This window comes from Lipotes vexillifer, unplaced genomic scaffold (genome assembly GCF_000442215.2).
Source record: "Lipotes vexillifer unplaced genomic scaffold, Lipotes_vexillifer_v1.1 scaffold129, whole genome shotgun sequence".
NCBI classification, from domain to species: domain Eukaryota; kingdom Metazoa; phylum Chordata; class Mammalia; order Artiodactyla; family Lipotidae; genus Lipotes; species Lipotes vexillifer.
Window position 1 is genome coordinate 2083174 of NW_006777287.1, and position 16271 is coordinate 2099444.

A 16271-nucleotide genomic window follows, 5' to 3' on the forward strand; every position below is an offset into this window, starting at 1 on the left:
GAAGGCGGTGCACGTGCGGGCCTCACACGACGGCTGGGCTTCCTTCTGCGACCACCCAGCGCGCTACGTCCCGCGCAGCCCACCGGGGGCAGGAGCGGGAGGACCAGGAGCAGGAGATCCCATCCTGGATCTGGGCCTTGGCTTGGGCCCCGGCCAGGCGCCCGCCTCCTCGCCCGACGACGGCGGCCGCACCGACCGCTTTGCCTTCCAGCTGCCCTTTGCTGAGGGTGCGGGCGATGGGGCGCGCCTGGACTTCGTGGTGCGCTATGAGACCCCCGAGGGCACTTTCTGGGCCAACAACCACGGCCGCAACTACACAGTCTTGCTCCGGATTGCACCCGCTCCCACACCCACTGATGCCGAAGGGCTGCCCCAGCAGCAGCAGCTGCAGCAGCTGGAGCCACAGCCCGAGTGCCAGGGTCCCGTGGAGGCTGAGGCCAGGCAGCTGAAGAGCTGCATGAAGCCGGTGAGGCGCAGGTAATGTCTGCCAGCGCCACCTCCGCCAACGCAGTGCTGTGTTTAGGATGGAGGACAAGCATTCCGACCCAGGAGCCCCTGAGGCCTGCTCTCCAGGACAGGGAGGAGGGCGCATTCAGTCAGTCGGTCAAAGAGTAATGGAGACCAAACATGTGCTAGGCTGTGTTTTAATTACTGGGGTTTCATTCATTTATTGAATTGCACTGTAAAGCCCTGAACAAGACAGACATCTTACCTGCCCTCAAGGAGCATACAGGCTTTTATGAGAGACAGTTTGAAAAAACCAGCAGGTGGATAAGATACAGACGAATAAGTTTAGCTGCTGAGAGGAAAGTAAAATAGAGTAAGGGGACAGTTTGGGAGGGATTAGCTGCTTTAGGTAGGGCGTTTGGGGAAGGCCTTTGAGAAAGTGAGTCCTGGATGCTGATAAGAGTTATGCACAGATATGGGGAGGGAGAGAGTTTGTAGAAAAGGGAACAAGGAGGACTTTCTGAGGAGGTACTGTTTAAACTGAGCCTTGAATGATAAAGAGGAATAGTTTTGCACACATAATGGGAGCAGAGGTGTTCTAGGGAGAGAGAACAGCAAGTGCAAAGGTTCTGAGGTGGGACTGAATCTGGTGTGAATGAAGGGTAGTGTGCTGGAGCGGAGAGAACTGCAGTGATATGGTAGTGTGGACCAAGGTCCTTACCAGTGGGAGGCAGGGAATCTGATCCCCATTTGATGGAGCAGGAAGCCAGGGTTCTAGAGGGAGAAACTGGTTGAGGAAGTGGTGGCTCCTGGCTTTTCCAGTTTGGCCATGTCTGACCTTGAAGCCTGTGCACTCTCTTTACTCTTTTGCTCTAATTTAGTCTGATATCTCCTGTGGAGTTGAGGGGCTGAGCTCCGGCTCTCACAAGAAGCTGGCTCTGGCAGAGGCAGAACCAGATGGGCCTGGACTGGAAGCTCTTTACCTTTGTTTTTGCTGTACCACCTGTGACCATTCAGGGTTTGGGAGAAGGAACCACTTAATCCCAGAAGCCCCTGATACAAGATCCTCCTGGGTTTTCCCTATCAAGCCATGAGTTCTTCAAGAGTAGCAGCTAGGCCTGATTTTGGGGGGAATCACCTAAGTCTAACCTGGGATAAGTAGATTCTCCAAGCACATGTGGGAAATGCATACATTTCCCTGCTCCTGGGAGCACTGGAAATGGGAATGGGAAAATGCTGTTTGGACCTTGTATATGCTTGATCAGAAGCCTCTGGCTGCAGCAAGATGTTTGTGATCCTGGAAGGGCCTTAGGCTGTGAGTGGTTCAGAAGGGTCTAGCTTGGGGCTTGTGGGCAGATGTGCCTGGGTAAGTGAGCAAGCAGACAAGTACCTACTTACCAACCTGTGTTGGTAACAGTAACCTGAGACTATCTGAGCAGGGTAGGCAGCATGGCTTTCCTTACAGGCGTAAGAGTGTGGATTCTGACATCAGTGCCTGGGTTCAAATCCCAGTCCTGTCATCTGTTAGCCTTATGATCTTGGCCAACTCATTTAACCGCACTGTGCCTCGGTACCCTCATCTGTAAAGCAGAGATTTATTGCAGCTACTTCACAGGAGATGAGTAAGAGCACTCAGAACCAAGCCTGGCTCTTAGTAGTGCCATATAGGTGTCAGTATTAATGCTTAGGGGATCACAGATAGTTCCTTGGATTTCCCTCCCAAACTCTGCTCTGTCCCATCATCAGCTGTGTAGCCTTGCCTCAGTTTCTTCATCTGTGAGCCTCCATTTTCTCATCTGCTAAAGGGGAATGACAGTCAATTTGTGTGCTTGGATTGGACGCAGCAAGCATGGGCAGGGTAACTGAAGCATGGTGGTAGCTTTGAAAGATTAACAGTGGCCAACCAACATGTACTGATGTCTGTGTTGAGAGCTTCAAGTTTGTTCTCTCCTGAGTCCCACTGTGCATGCTGTGTGGTGTAGGTGCTATGGTTATGCCCATTTAATAGAGGGGGAAACTGAGGTAGCTTAGAGAAGTGAGCCAGCTTGTTCAAGTACACTCAGCTAGTGAGTGATAGGACCAGGGAGGAGGCGGTAGGGACGTTTTTTAAAAACTCCTGTTCCTCTTGAAGGCCTGATAGGATTCAGGGCAAATTCTGCATTTCGCTCCAGGTGTTCCCATGTTCCTAGCATGTCTTGCTCTCCTTCTAGCTTTTTTTTTTCCTTTATTGATCTTAAGTGTGAAGCTCAATAGATTTTTACATATGTATGCCCTTGTGAAACCATCACCCGGATCAAGATATCCAGCCATTCCAGTGCCCCTCGCCTTAATTTCTGTCACTTTTCCTGAGTTGTCATTCCAGCTGGCTGTCGTGGGAGCCTTGTCTGTAAGATGTGTCAGTTTGGGTAACAGAGTTTGGTCATTTTAGAGTGTGAAAGGAAGGGAACAGAGAAATCAAAAGCTTGCAGGGCCAAGGTGGGTGGGAGGGTGTTTTTCTTTTAACATACATGGGTGGTTTTAAGGAGAAATTGAAGCAGCCCGTTCAGACAATTGTTTTGGTATCTGGCCCCAGGTCTGTGGTTCCTAACATGACTTGTGATATTATTTTAAGTGGGCAGATGGCTTTTCGATAGCTTCTTTATCTTGATCTCAGCTCTTGCAAAGGGGAGGTCGGTGCTCATTGCAAGATCAGCGATAAGATTTTCTTTGTAGGTCGGTGGCTTTCTTGGCGAGTACATTTCAACTTATTATTGTTTTAAAACCTGCGTGCTGCCAGTGACTTGGAGTGCTGTTGGAGAACAGCCGCTGCCTGCGACCCAGCCCTTCTGGGAGGTGGTAGAGGATCTTAGGGGATAGCCTCAGCCTACGGGAGCCCTGTTGTAGAGGGCTTCCCATTCAGGAAGTGTTGCCTGCAGGTCCACTGTGCACCAGCACAGCCACGTCACGTGGGGACATGGGAGAAGTCTGTGCTAGCCCTCGGGATACAGCTCAGAAACTGAAATGGCTGCATTCCTCGAGTTGCTGGCCCAGGCTTTTGATAACCCTTAGGCTTAGAGCTGATCCATCAACAAGCATTTATTGAGGGCCTACCATGTGCTGGGCACAGTGCTAGGTTCAAACAGGGCCAAAGCTGCAGACTGGCGCCAAGATGTCAAAGGGCCGGTGGTGGAACCGGGTGGGAGGGGCAGGGATGGCGGGTTTGTTGTACAAGACCTGGCAGAGACCCTGCGGAGTATTTGCGTGTACAGTCTCATCTAATCCTTTCAACATTCCATGAGATAGATGGTTTCGATCCCTCTTTTCTGGATGAGCAAACTGAAGCTCCCAGAGTCCAAAATCCCAGGGCTGGTGTGAGGAGGAGAGCCCTCCAGTTCTGCCTTGGCTTAACACCCTTGGGAGGTGTCCTATTCCTCTTAAAAATAAAGACCAAGAAAGTTGCAGCATGGCTTTTGAGCACCCCATGACCTCTCCCCCAGTCTGGCCTCCAGGGCATCTAGTCTCACTTCATGCCATCCTCTGCCTTCTGAGCTTCTGTCACTGTGGTCTTTACAAGGTGCTTTGCCCCCTTCCTGCCTCAGGGCCTTTGTCCATGCTGTTTCCCTCATCAGGAATGTTGGTCCAGTTCCCACTGCAGTCTCATTTTGATCTTGCAGTTCTAAGAGTGCTTCCTCCTGGAAGCCTGTCCATCCCAACCACCTCGGGCCCAGGTCTTTTTTTTTTTTTCCTTGCGTTATGCGGGCCTCTCACTGTTGCGGCCTCTCCCATTTGCGGAGCACAGGCTCCGGACGCGCAGGCTCAGCGGCCATGGCTCACGGGCCCAGCCGCTCCGCGGCATGTGGGATCCTCCCGAAACGGGGCACGAACCCGCGTCTCCTGCATCGGCAGGCGGACTCTCAAGCACTGGGCCACCAGGGAAGCCCCCCAGGTCTTTTTATAGTAACTGACCAGCCAAGCAGGCAAGCCCTGTTAGAGAATGTCATAGAGCAGAGGAGATGAGCATTGCCACAAATCCAGGGTCATTTTCCACTCTGCCTGGCAGTCCTACTGTTTTATTCTGATCAACTCTTGTCTCATCCCTGAGGTGACTCTTTCAAATGTTCTTTACCTTCAGACTTCCTGCTTCAAAAAAACAAGTAGAAACCATAAGAATGGAACTCCCCACAACTTGTAGCCCCCAAGCCTGCAAACTGATTTCCCTCCTTTGTGTTACAGGGGAGTAGCGGGGCCCTTTTCCTCCCTCAGGCCAGTCTCCCCATTTGTGCTCTGGGTTCCATTTTTCTGCCACTTTCTCCAGAACCTGACATAATCAGTTACCCTTTCTCTCCTGGCAGCTTTTCACTGCCCTCCTCACTTGAGCCTCTCTATTGGCCTTTATACATGCCAGTGTCTCTGCTGTCTTAGAAATCTGTGCTTTGACCCCACCTCTGTCCCCACTGCTCCTGGCCAGCACCCAATCACCCTTCTCCCCCTTCACTGTCGACCCCCCTCTAAAGAGTTGCCTGCACTTGTCTTCTCCACTCACTTCTGCCCCTGCATCTGCCAGATTCCATAGGTGGTTTTTTGGTGTTCTTGAAGTGGTTGAGCACTCCTATTTAAAACACTTTCTTCCCTTGCCTTGGGACCATCCTCTGCTGCTTTTCCTCAGACCTCTGGTTCTTCTCTTTCTCCCTACTCTTCCCTTCAGCCTCATACATACAAACTCAGTATCTCTACTTGGCTGATGTCCCAAAGATGCCTCAAACTCCCCTTGTTCGAGATTGACTCCATCACCTCCTCCATAGAGTCCTCAGCAGCCCCTCGCTCCCTGACCCCTCCATTGCTCATTTTCCTTCTAAGCATCTTAAGCCCTCCCTGACCCTGTAGTCTGGGCCAAGGCCCCTTGTTCTAGGGCATTCTTTCCTTTTCTGAAGGCCCTGACCTCAGTTTGTAGTTAGACCTTCATTAGGGGATTATCGGATGACCCTCTCTGCCCTGCTAGACTGTAAGCTCCGTGAGGGGTAGGGACATGGTCTGCTTTTGTTCACCACTGTATTCCCACAGGGCCTGCCACGGTGCCTGGCACTTAACAGGTGCTCAATAAATGTTTGTTGAAAGAATGAGTGTGAGTATCTTTTTTTGATGTCTTCCTGCACGCTAAATTGTAAGCTTCCTAGTCGGGTTTGCTCACCATTGTGTCTCCAGAGTCTGGCCCTGGACTGATGCACAGTAAGCCCTCAATGATTTCTAGGTGTACCTGTAGCCGAATGGATGGGGACCCAACTTGCTCTCTGAGTTGGCAGTTGGGAAATCAGAACAATCAAAGTCGAAACAGGATGGGCCAGGGGTCATCTTAGTGGTCTGGAGTGAGGATTTTAGTGTGAAAGTGATCCTCTTTTATTCCACGGAAAACTGATAGGGCATCATGGTCGAGGATGTGGGCCTGAGGCCACGTGTTATGAAAGCAGCACAGCCAGAATCTGAGCTGGGTGCTCCTGCTCTGGTGCCCCAGTTCTCAACTGCTGTGCCGGGCTGGGTGATGTGTCTTACCAGCTGGGCAGTGCTGAGCAAGTTGCTTTCCTCTTCAGAGCCTCAGTTTCTCTCAGTGGGAATTTGGAGTGGAGTACTGTTTGTTAAGCACTTTAAAGGCAACTTTCAAATATTTCCTCAATCTGCCTAAGAGCTCTCTGAGGTAAGTATTACTATTATACCCTCTTCACAGATGAGGAAAGGGAGGCACAGAGAGGTTAAGTAACTTGCTCCAGGTCACACAGCTGGTAGGTGGCAGAGCTGGGGTTATTCAAAACTACATGTCATGACCCTTTATTAAGATGTGAAATAAATTTACTGGATTCCAACCAACATTAAAAAAATAGCATAGAAAATAATGAGTGCATCACAACATGTAGTAAAGGTAAGTGTTATCTCATTCAAAGAACAACTGGTTTTCAGAGAGATGTATATATGGGTGTGTGCTGGGTTATGATGTAAAACGTATTTCTTACCGTGGGTCACGGCCAAATGAATGAAGTCATTGCTGTAGCAGAAGCTCGTAGCACAACAAACTGGTCAGCTTCCTCCCTCTGCCCTACTGGATTGTCCATAAGTCCCAGAACTGACACTGACAGACTAGCTGGGGAAGACAGAGCAGTACCCCACATAACTTGGTGGCTTTCACAGCCTCCTTCAAACCCTGTTGTTTTTAGAAAGCAGATGGCTCAGGGTGACTGGGATTCCAAGTATCTCGGGCAGATTTCCGAAGCCACCTGTCCCCTCGGAGAGTCAGCGTTATCTTCAGGCTGACTGCATGGGAGCTGGGGTCTGCTGAGTTTCCCTTTGGGTTTCAGTGCATGACCCACTTTGGGCTGGCCAGGTTCTTTGAAAACACGAGTGTTGGGGGTGCTCTCAGAGGACTTGGGTGGTGGTGGCAGTGATGTGACTGCTCTGAAAGTCTGCTTTGCTCTTCTCCACAGAGGTCAGCCCTCACTTGCTCACTCACTCTCTGACTGTGGCGACTGACTTTTTTGTTCTGTCTTGGCTGGCCTTGGCTGGGGCCCACAGCACCTCTTTCTGAAATCTCACCCCCTGGTCTCCCTGGGTGCCTTCTGAGGTCAGGCCATTGAGTCTCCTGATGGCAGGAAGACTTTTCACACCCAGGAGACAGGCATGCAGGCCTGACACAGCCCATCCTAGACTACCCTGTCTTGACTAGTTCTCGCGAGAGCACCCAGAGGATGAGTGCCCAAGATGCCCCCTGGTCTGTGCTCCAGTTCGTGACTGCCCACTGCCCTTGAGGCAATACCACGTGGCGTGTGTGGGGTTGGTGCCAAAAGAGCAAGTTTCCTTCTCGAAAATTAGCAAGCATACGGGAGGTACAGTTTTGTTCTTAATCTCCCTCCCCATTTTTCTAAGAACCCCTCTTCTCTGTTACTGATTAGTGAGTCAGTATACATTTGTACTCCATTTCTTTCACTATCCTCCTTTTGATTAAAGTCATAGCTGCCTCCGAATATTTACTGTGAAAGACAGTTCAAGGATATTTAGTGTTCTTTTTTTTTTTTTAAGCCCACAGTTTCACACACTGTCTTCAAAATGGAACCCTCTTTGGATGTTATCAGTGTGGTGTGTAGTTAGTTAGTAGGTGTAGATACTGTTCCTTGAGCCTCAGTTTCTGCATTTGGGAACAGTTTCTGCAAAGGGAAGGGTGTTGCTTTGAAGGATAGATGTGAGGGTTTTCAAATGACTTGGTGTATCAATGAAAAGGGCCCATGGTGGAGGAGGTGAACAATAGATGCTGTGCCTCCTGCTTTCATCTCTCTGACTTTGGAAGTAGGGAGAGTGACCTGTGTACTTCTGCTGACTTCGTGGATTTGGGGATTGGCTGAATTACTTGACGTGATTTTTGGATGTTCCCCCTCTTCTCACCCTCCCCGGCTTTGGAAGAGATGTTCTGGGGGCTGAAGGACTTGTTTTGTATTTGTTTTTCTTCTCTCTCTTTTTCCTTCAAATGGACCATGAAGTTCTTTTCCTGCTGGTTGGCTGCGTCCTGAGTTCCCCTCTCTTCTCTCTCATGTACATCTAGGACTCTGGAGTGGCTTTTAGAAGCCTGGTTGTCATGCACCTGCACTGGGCCAGATGGCAGGGGAAGGCTTGCCTAGCCCCGCCCTGGGAGGAGGGCTGCCTCTCTGTTTGCTGGTCTTGAGGATGCTTGCTTTAGAAGACCCTAGGAAGATGGCATTTTCTCTAATGAAGGACTACACCAGCAAAAGAAGTCAGCAGAAATTGTGTTGGGCCACAAATCCAAAGACCTGGATTTTTGACCTACTAAGGGGAGTGGTGCAGAGCCAAGCCAATTTGCTCCGAATCCCCCTTTCTCATCTGTGAAGTGCAGGAATTGATGGCTGGGCTCCTGGAGTCACCTACTTCATGCCCTGTAGTCTACTGACTCAAATACCTCTGGTGTGATGTGTGAGCCCTAGTCTGCAGAGAAAACCAGATGGTCCCTTCCAGATCTTCCAGACTCTAGATCCATGTACATGGTTCAAGCTTCCTCCCCAAGGGTGCTAATAAAAACCAGTTCTTGCAGCTATTTCTGTGTCGGGTGGTCTCCTAGCCACATGTCCCCTGAAGGCAGGACAACTGGGAATGAGAGTGTGGGCAAAAGGCAGATCAAAAGCAAAGCTTGAATGAAGGTGGAGGGAGGGATCCTGTCCATCATTGCTGCCTCTTTCTATCTGCCCTGGAAAGGATTGGAGATGAGGCTGTGGTAAGACCCCAGCCTTCCTCATCCAAGAAGCAGCAGTTTGTTGGTTGAGAGCACAGACTTAGGAGCTGAATGACCTGCATGACCTTGAGCCATTTACTTGGCTTCTGTTTCACCATCTGTAAGATGAGGATAATAAAACTGCCTACTTCAAAAGAGTAAAAGTACCTATCTTATAGGGTTCTCATGAGAATTAAATGAATATATGTGAAGCTATGCTACGAAGTACCATAGTAAGCACTATATTCAGGTCAGCTAGTGATATTCTGTTTCTGTAGGTAATTGTGAAGGTAACTGATTATGTGTTTTCAAAAAAGTTGCAACCACTTACCGAAATGTCAACATCATCCTGTTACTTCTGAGGAAGAAAAAAGGTTTGAGCTGTTACCTCAGCTCTTTTCAGGTCTCCGCATGTGTTTTAGTTAATGGTTCCCTCATTTGCCTTAATTTGTAAGCAGTTGATACTCATTGATGAGAATGAGAACAGCGATTTCTCCATGATCCTCATGCCCTCACCCCTGGCAGGGACTGACTGAAATACCCTTGGTTTCCACCACTCAGACCTTGGGGTCTGACTTGCCTGGCAAATGAGGAAAAAGACCAACAAATATCTATGCTTGATTCAGCCCCTGCTCTGTGCCAGGCCCTGGTGTCTGGCTTGATGTCCTCATTTCCCTCGACTGCCCTGTGCTTGGTGTACACATGCTGGCTTCCCTGTGCTCCGTTTTAAGGTGAGGAGGGTGAGGTTCAGGGAGGTTAAGTGCCCTGCCAGGCTGATATGGCGATGGGTGGAGGGTTGGCGGAGGGACCTAGGCCTCTGTGATCTCGGGTTACTGCCTTTTCTGCTGACCTCCTTCCCATTCTGCAGTTGCTTCCTTCCTTCCCTTTGCTGTTTCCTGTGCCCCACAGTCCTTTCTTGCCCTTTCTTGGAAAAGATGGTTTCCTCCATGGCTAGAAGTATACTCTAAAGAAATGATCCAAAATGTTCATTAAGCTATGCCCAATGATGTCTGCCAAAGTCTGCTTTGTGGGAGCAAGATGAAGGAAACAACCTAGCTGCCTAGTAGGAAGGGAATGGCTACATACATTAAGGTCAGCCCATGTGATAGGGGTAGTAAGCAGCCATTTCAAATGTTTACAGAATGGACAAAGCCAGCTGCAAAATTATGCCCGCAGAATCTAAACGATTCACAGAATGTGTGGAATGAAATTTTCCAAAATGGTAACGATGGTTGCCTCTGGCTGATGTGTGACTTTTCTCCTGCTTCCTTACGCTTTCCTGTATTTCGTCAATTTTCTACAGTGAGTGTGTAGGACTTTATGACCAGAGGATAGAAAGAGGCAGCAGAAGAGAAAACAGCAGCTGTCAGGTGAGGGTGGGCCAGCAGAGAGGCTCAGAAGGTGCCGGTAGGTGGCAGAACCGGCCTTTCAGGGCATCAGATCCATGCATTCTCTCCTCCGCCCCACAGGCCTAACGAGGAGGAGCTGAGGATGAAGAGTGCAGACGATAATACCCCTGCTGTGGGTAAGCAATTGGCAGGCTGGGGACTTTTAGCTTATATTTACCATTTCTTTCTTCCTTCCCTTTTCTTTCTCCACAAATTAAGAGGCACCTTCTGCCTTAGACTGTCACAGAAAGCTTCAGAGGCAAATCTGCCGGTGGGCTAGAAGAGTGTATTTTCTTACCCAAACCAGGCTTGTTTATACCCTTGCCTGGCCCCGACGCTGTCCTCTTCTTTCCAGCAGAGCGTCCTGATGTCCAGGAGTCAGTGGGTCCCTTGGTGGCCCCCACGCCTCTCCGTCCGTGGCCCCAGACACTTCAGGTAAGCAGGCCTGGAAGCCTCTGGATGGACAGCCCGACGGGAGGCTGGGTGGTGGGGCCGACTTGCTCTGGGTCTCCCCTAGGTTGGCGGGTGGCCCCCCAAATCAGAACTTGGTGGCAGAAGGGTAGAATGCAGTTATTCGCGTGGGCTTATAGAAATGTCATTTGTTAGTTTAGCAAATATTTATTGAGTGCTTGCTCTGTGCCAGAGACTGTTAGGGACACTGGTAATACAGTAATGACCCAAACACTGTCTCTTCATGGGGCTCACTTACATTTTAGTGGAGTGAGACATAATAAAACAAAATAGCAGGTAAAATATATGGTATTTTAGATGATGAGTGCTAAGGAAAAAAGAAATAAAGGGATAAGGAGAAAGAGAGAGAGTGTATGTGTGTGTGTGTGCGGGGGTGTTGGGGGAGGGAAGACGTTTGCAACTTCAGATTGGGTGGCCAGGGAAGGCCTTGGTGGTCAGTGAGATTTGAGAGAAGATCTGAAGAAAGTGGAATAGTGAGGCATGTGGATAACTAAGGTAAGGGAAGAACATCTCAGGCAAGTGCAAAGTCCTCAAGGCGGGGCCGTGGCTAATATGTGTGAGGAACAGCGAGGAGGAGGCCGTGCAGCAGAGCAGAGTGAGTGAGGGGGGGCAGCAGGAGGTGAGGTGGGAGAAGTGGAGGCACAGATCGAGTGGGGCCTCATGGGCCATGGAGAGGACTCTGGCTTTTACTCTGAATGACAGGGGAGCCGCAGGAGGGTCTTGAGCAGAGGAGGGCCATGATCTGACTCAGGCTTCCTCTGGCTGCTATGAGAAAAATAGACTGCAGGGTTGAGGGTGGAAGCTGGGGGACCCTGAGGAGGAGGCCACTGCAGTGGTCCAGGTGAGCGATGCTGGTGCTGGCAGGGAGATAGATTCTAGAGATGTAAGTGTGTGTGTGTGTGTGTGTGTGTGTGTGTGTGTGTGTGTGTGTGTTTTAACTTTTTATTACAAAGATTTTCAAACATATAACAGTAAAGAAACTGGGAATTCCCTGGCAGTCCAGTGGTTAAGACTCCGTGCCTCCACTGTACAGGGCATGGGTTTGATCCCTGGTCGAGGAACTAAGATCCCACGTGCCATGCGAGTGGCCAAAAAAAATAAAATAAAACAAATAATAAAAGTAAAGAAACCAGTATAATGAACCCACATATACTCATCACCCAGCTTCAACAAATTTCAACACGTCCATTCCTACATTTTTCTGTACCCCAGCCCCTCCTCTCACCTTCCCTATGGAATTATTTTGGAAAAAATCCAGACTTTATGTCATCCTTGAATACTTTGGTTTGTATTTCAGAAAATTAAGCACTCTTAAAAAAAACCCCACAATGCCACATTACCCCTCAGAAAATTAACAATAATTCCTTAGGATCATCAAATATTTGGTCAGTGTTCAAATTTCCTTGTCTCATAAGTGTTTTAGGGTCCAAAGAAGGTCAATACATTGTATTTGGTTGATGGGTCTTTTTAGATTTTTAAATCTGTCTCACTTTTCTTGCAATTTGTTTGTTGAAGAAGCCTGGTTTGTCCTATAGAGTTTCCCACAGTCTGGATTTGGCTGATTGCATCCACGTGGAAACACATTTCTACTCCATTTTTATTAATTTATTCTATTTAATTAATTTCACCTAGTATTAAATTTAATTACTATTACTTTTATTAAATATAACCTGTATTATTAAATTAATTTAAATAGAATTGATTCTACTTAATTCTATTTCCATTTTATTTATTAGCTGAAATTCTTCTCTAAAGAAAAACTTTCTCACATCAACTATTTGGCTACCTTGAGCATATATGCCCTGAGGGTATACAGTTTGTATAGAAAAAGCTGGATAAATACTTAAAAACTTCCCTTTTATTTACCAGTTTTCAGAAGAAATGAACTTCTCCAAAGGTGACCAATTAAGGGTTTTAAGTTTTGGGGTGGCATTAATAACTCCTAAATTTTAAACATATTTGATGAGTTTCAACCCATTGCACCTATTTATTTATTTTGACACTTAAATTGAATTGTCTCTGTCCAGTGGGAGCTTATTTTCATTGGCTCTAGAGTTCTTTTGATACATCCCCAACATTCTTTGAGCACTTTCTCACATTCTTGTATGTCAGTATGTCCCAGCCTCATCTTGTACTTTCCCTGCCCTGAACCTGGAAACAGTCATTTATTTCAGAAGCCCTGATTCCTTTCAGTGGAGAATGGTATTTAGAAACCAAGATCTGGGTGCTAGATGTGCTTGTTGCTACTAGATTGGTCATTATTTCTAGGCTTTGTCAAAAGACAGAGAGCTAGGAAATAAATTTTGTTTAAAAGAGAAGATACATGAATTCATATGGATATTCTGGATATGTTTTGGAGGTCAACCAACAGTAGTTACTGATAGTCATTCACCAGATATTGGTGCCCACTGAATTCCTCAGCTTTACGATCTACAGGAAGCCCCCTTTTATTCCACCTAATTTTGTTATTTTAATGTAGACATAGTCTTTGGAGTTAAGAAACTTATAGTTCTTTATGGAGTTTTCACTTGGAAACACCTGTGGGGCTGGATGTGGGCTGTCACCAGTTCTCACTGTCTCTGCTTGTCCCATCCCTTCCTCTTCTTCATTCCCTTCCCTTTCTCTCCCCTCCCTCCCCCCTCCCCCTATGGCTCCAGGTTTCTGAAGTTACAGTGACTGGCAAACCCCCAGAGGAAGGTGATGTTCCCAGAAGCAGTCCACCTGTGGCTTTCACAGAGGTCCCCCAGGCACCGGCCATCGGGATTCCCCTCTCTTCCTCCCTCTGTGGCCTGGGTGGCTCTCCCAGGGACCAGGCCTCTGGGCCCGATGCAAGTGAGGGGGCAGCTGGGCCTTTCCTGGAACCCAGCCAGCGACAGGTGGAGGCCACGTGGGAAGTATCCAGAGAGAATGGAAGGGGCCGAAAGGACCCCATAGTGGGAGCTATCATGGATGAGACCCCTGGGGGTCTGGAGGTCGTGAGTGGGTTGGAGGAGCTGCTTGGCGAGGACACCATTGACCAGGAGCTGGAGCAGCTCTACCTGTCCCACCTGAGCCGCCTGCGGGCTGCCGTGGCTGCTGGTGGGACAGGAGGTGGTGGGGAGGGCCCCGCAGATGGGGGGGTATCTCCCAGCCATCCCCTGGGCATACTCACGGACCGCGACCTGATCTTGAAGTGGCCTGGCCCCGAGCGGGCCCTGAACAGTGCCCTGGCTGAGGAGATCACGCTGCACTATGCCAGGCTGGGGCGTGGTGTGGAGCTCATCAAGGACACCGAGGACCCTGATGAGGAGGGGGAGGGGGAAGAGGGGCTCCCCATCATACCCTCCAGCCCAGAAGGGGACCCCCCCAAGGAATCGCCTCCGGAAATCCTCTCTGGGGCCCATCCTGTGGTAGCCACTATGGGAGATGTGTGGCTCCCGTGGGCAGAAGGCTCAGGATGTAACAGCCCTGAGGTTCTGAGTATGGAGGGTCAGTTCACTGGGGCTCCAGAGAAGGGGATGGGCAAGGACTCTGACTCTTTGCATGTGAATAGGGTGATAGCTGGGGTGACTGGGTCACCAGGGGGGACAGAAGTCCAGATGGAGTTTACCACTGAGTTGGCAGACAGATCGATTTCTATATTCGGCAAGGAGCCAGCTGCTCCAGTCCTGCAGGGGCAAGATCTCCCCCTCCTTGGTTCCTTGGGGGCTGAAGTCTGTCCTTCCAGCCTGGCCAGGCCCCATGTGAGCTCCCAGGATGAAGAGGGTTCAGGCCCAAGCCTTGAGCCCCCAAAGAGGTCTCCTACCCTAGCAGCCCCTGCAGAGAGTGTGTGTGTATTGCCTCCCCAGCTCTGGGGGCCCTTGACCCAGACTCTGGGGGTCCTGGCTGGGCTGGTGGTGGTCCCTGTGGCTCTGAACAGTGGTATGTCCCTCCTGGTGCTTGCGCTGTGCCTCTCTCTGGCCTGGTTCTCGTAGGAGCTGCTTGTGAGATCAGCAATAACAGGCTTCCCCCTCTCTGGGGAGGGGTAGCCCCTCCCCCCAGAGGGTTCAGATAGGATGTGTGGCCTGTACAGCGAAGGGTCCTTTGCTTCTGAGAATGCTTGACTGGAGAGAGGCCTTCCTGTCCCTTAGCTCTCCAGTCAGCATGGGGCTCCCTGCGGTGATACCAGTGGAGAGAAACAGCATGGGTGGATGGTGTGAGTGAGAACTTTCAGAATGGAACTGGGCATGTCCTCCCTTTCCATCCCACACCCCCAAGCCTGTATTTATTTTTGTATAATTCTCTGGATGAGGGAGAGTGGTCATGAGCTGGTCTTGGGGCACAATTACCCAGAGATATATTTATTAACAGCCAACCTGTGCAACCTGCTGGAGCTTTATTTTTAATTTAATTTATATAGAGTACCTATTATTATATGCCACAATACAGCTCTATGAGAAACGATGTGTCTTGTGCAATGTTCTCCTGTTTGGGTCTGAATGTGCAGGGTGGTCACGTTCTGTGGGAGGACCATGGTGGGGAGTGGGTAGGGGTGGGTGGGATGTGGTCATTGCCTGCTGCTGCTGCTGCTTCAATATGTCCTTGAGGATCTGTGTCACCTCATCTTATGGTACTAATCCACGTGGTCTGGTGGTCTTTGCGGGGCAGGTCCTTTGGTCTTTCTCACATTCTGCCAGGGCGGGAGGAAGAATGGTGGCCACATGAGTGTTTGGTGTCACATACATGACTGCATGACATGTGGTCAGCTGTGGTTGAGGGGATATTTGTTGTGAATCAGCCACAAGGTTTTGAGGTTAGTGGAAAAAAACCCCCAAAACACAGCCTTTGACACTAGCAGGGAGAGCCCTCTGCCCTCAAGATTGAGGAGGCCTCAGAAAGGACAGAGGACTTAATGTGCTGTGAAAAATTCATTTCAGAGTTGCTGTCCACAGACATTGCATTCTAACTCAAAACTGGAAACGCAGAAGCTTTGAAAGAAAGGATAGATGTATATACTGCACACAAATAAAAAACTCTGCATAGCAAAATAAAACACCATATATTTGTTTGCTTCCCTTCACAGCAAAACTTTATACCAGCTTTCTTCAGTCCTTCTCCCCCAGGGCTCCAGTGCTTTTCCTTAACCACAATTGGATTTTTTGCCCAACCACTTCAGCAAAAGTGCTGAAGTCACTGGTGATATTCACATTGTTCTATCAACAGTCAAGTCTCAGACCTCGTCTTACTTGACCTATTGGCAGCCTTTGACACAGTTAACCATCTCCTCAGCCTTGAAATCCTTTCTTCACTTGGTTTCCAGGATACCACACTCTCGTAGTTTTCCTCTTTCCTCACTGGCCACTCTTCTAGAACACTACCCGGCACATAGTAAGTTCTCAATAAATACCTATTGAATGAAATAAAAGAACAAACAAACGTATGTGGGAAAATATAGAGACACGGCTAGAGAACTTAGTTGGTCATTCCGTGGTTACAGCTCACTTTAGTTCCACAAGTGTTGACGTCTGCTCTGCTCTGAGGACACAGGAAGGAGCCCACAGTCTAGTGGGGGAGACAGACGCAGAGAAAGAATTTCAGTGCAGTGTGGTTAGTACATTAGCAGTGATGGATCCAGTGAGCTGCGGGGACCCTGGGACAGATGCTTAGTCCACTGTGGGAACTCTGGAAGCCTTATTGGAGGATGTGGTACCTGAACTGCATTTTAAAAAACAAGAAGCGGGAATACCCTGGTGGTCCAGTGGTTAGGA

General features: G+C 49.2%; 1 protein-coding gene across 1 annotated transcript in view; it reads left to right on the forward strand.

Annotated features, from left to right (window-relative positions):
- PPP1R3F (protein phosphatase 1 regulatory subunit 3F) overlaps positions 1-14968 on the forward strand; it is a 15486-nt gene extending 518 nt beyond the window's left edge. Inside the window, exons 1-4 of the mRNA XM_007450920.1 lie at positions 1-477; positions 10156-10211; positions 10430-10509; positions 13203-14968. The exon at positions 1-477 is cut by the window's left edge and continues 518 nt beyond it. Coding sequence (XP_007450982.1) covers positions 1-477; positions 10156-10211; positions 10430-10509; positions 13203-14498 — 1909 coding nt within the window. The 3' untranslated portion in view covers positions 14499-14968. The remainder of the gene's footprint in view (positions 478-10155; positions 10212-10429; positions 10510-13202) is intronic.
- Positions 14969-16271: the final 1303 nt, after the last annotated feature.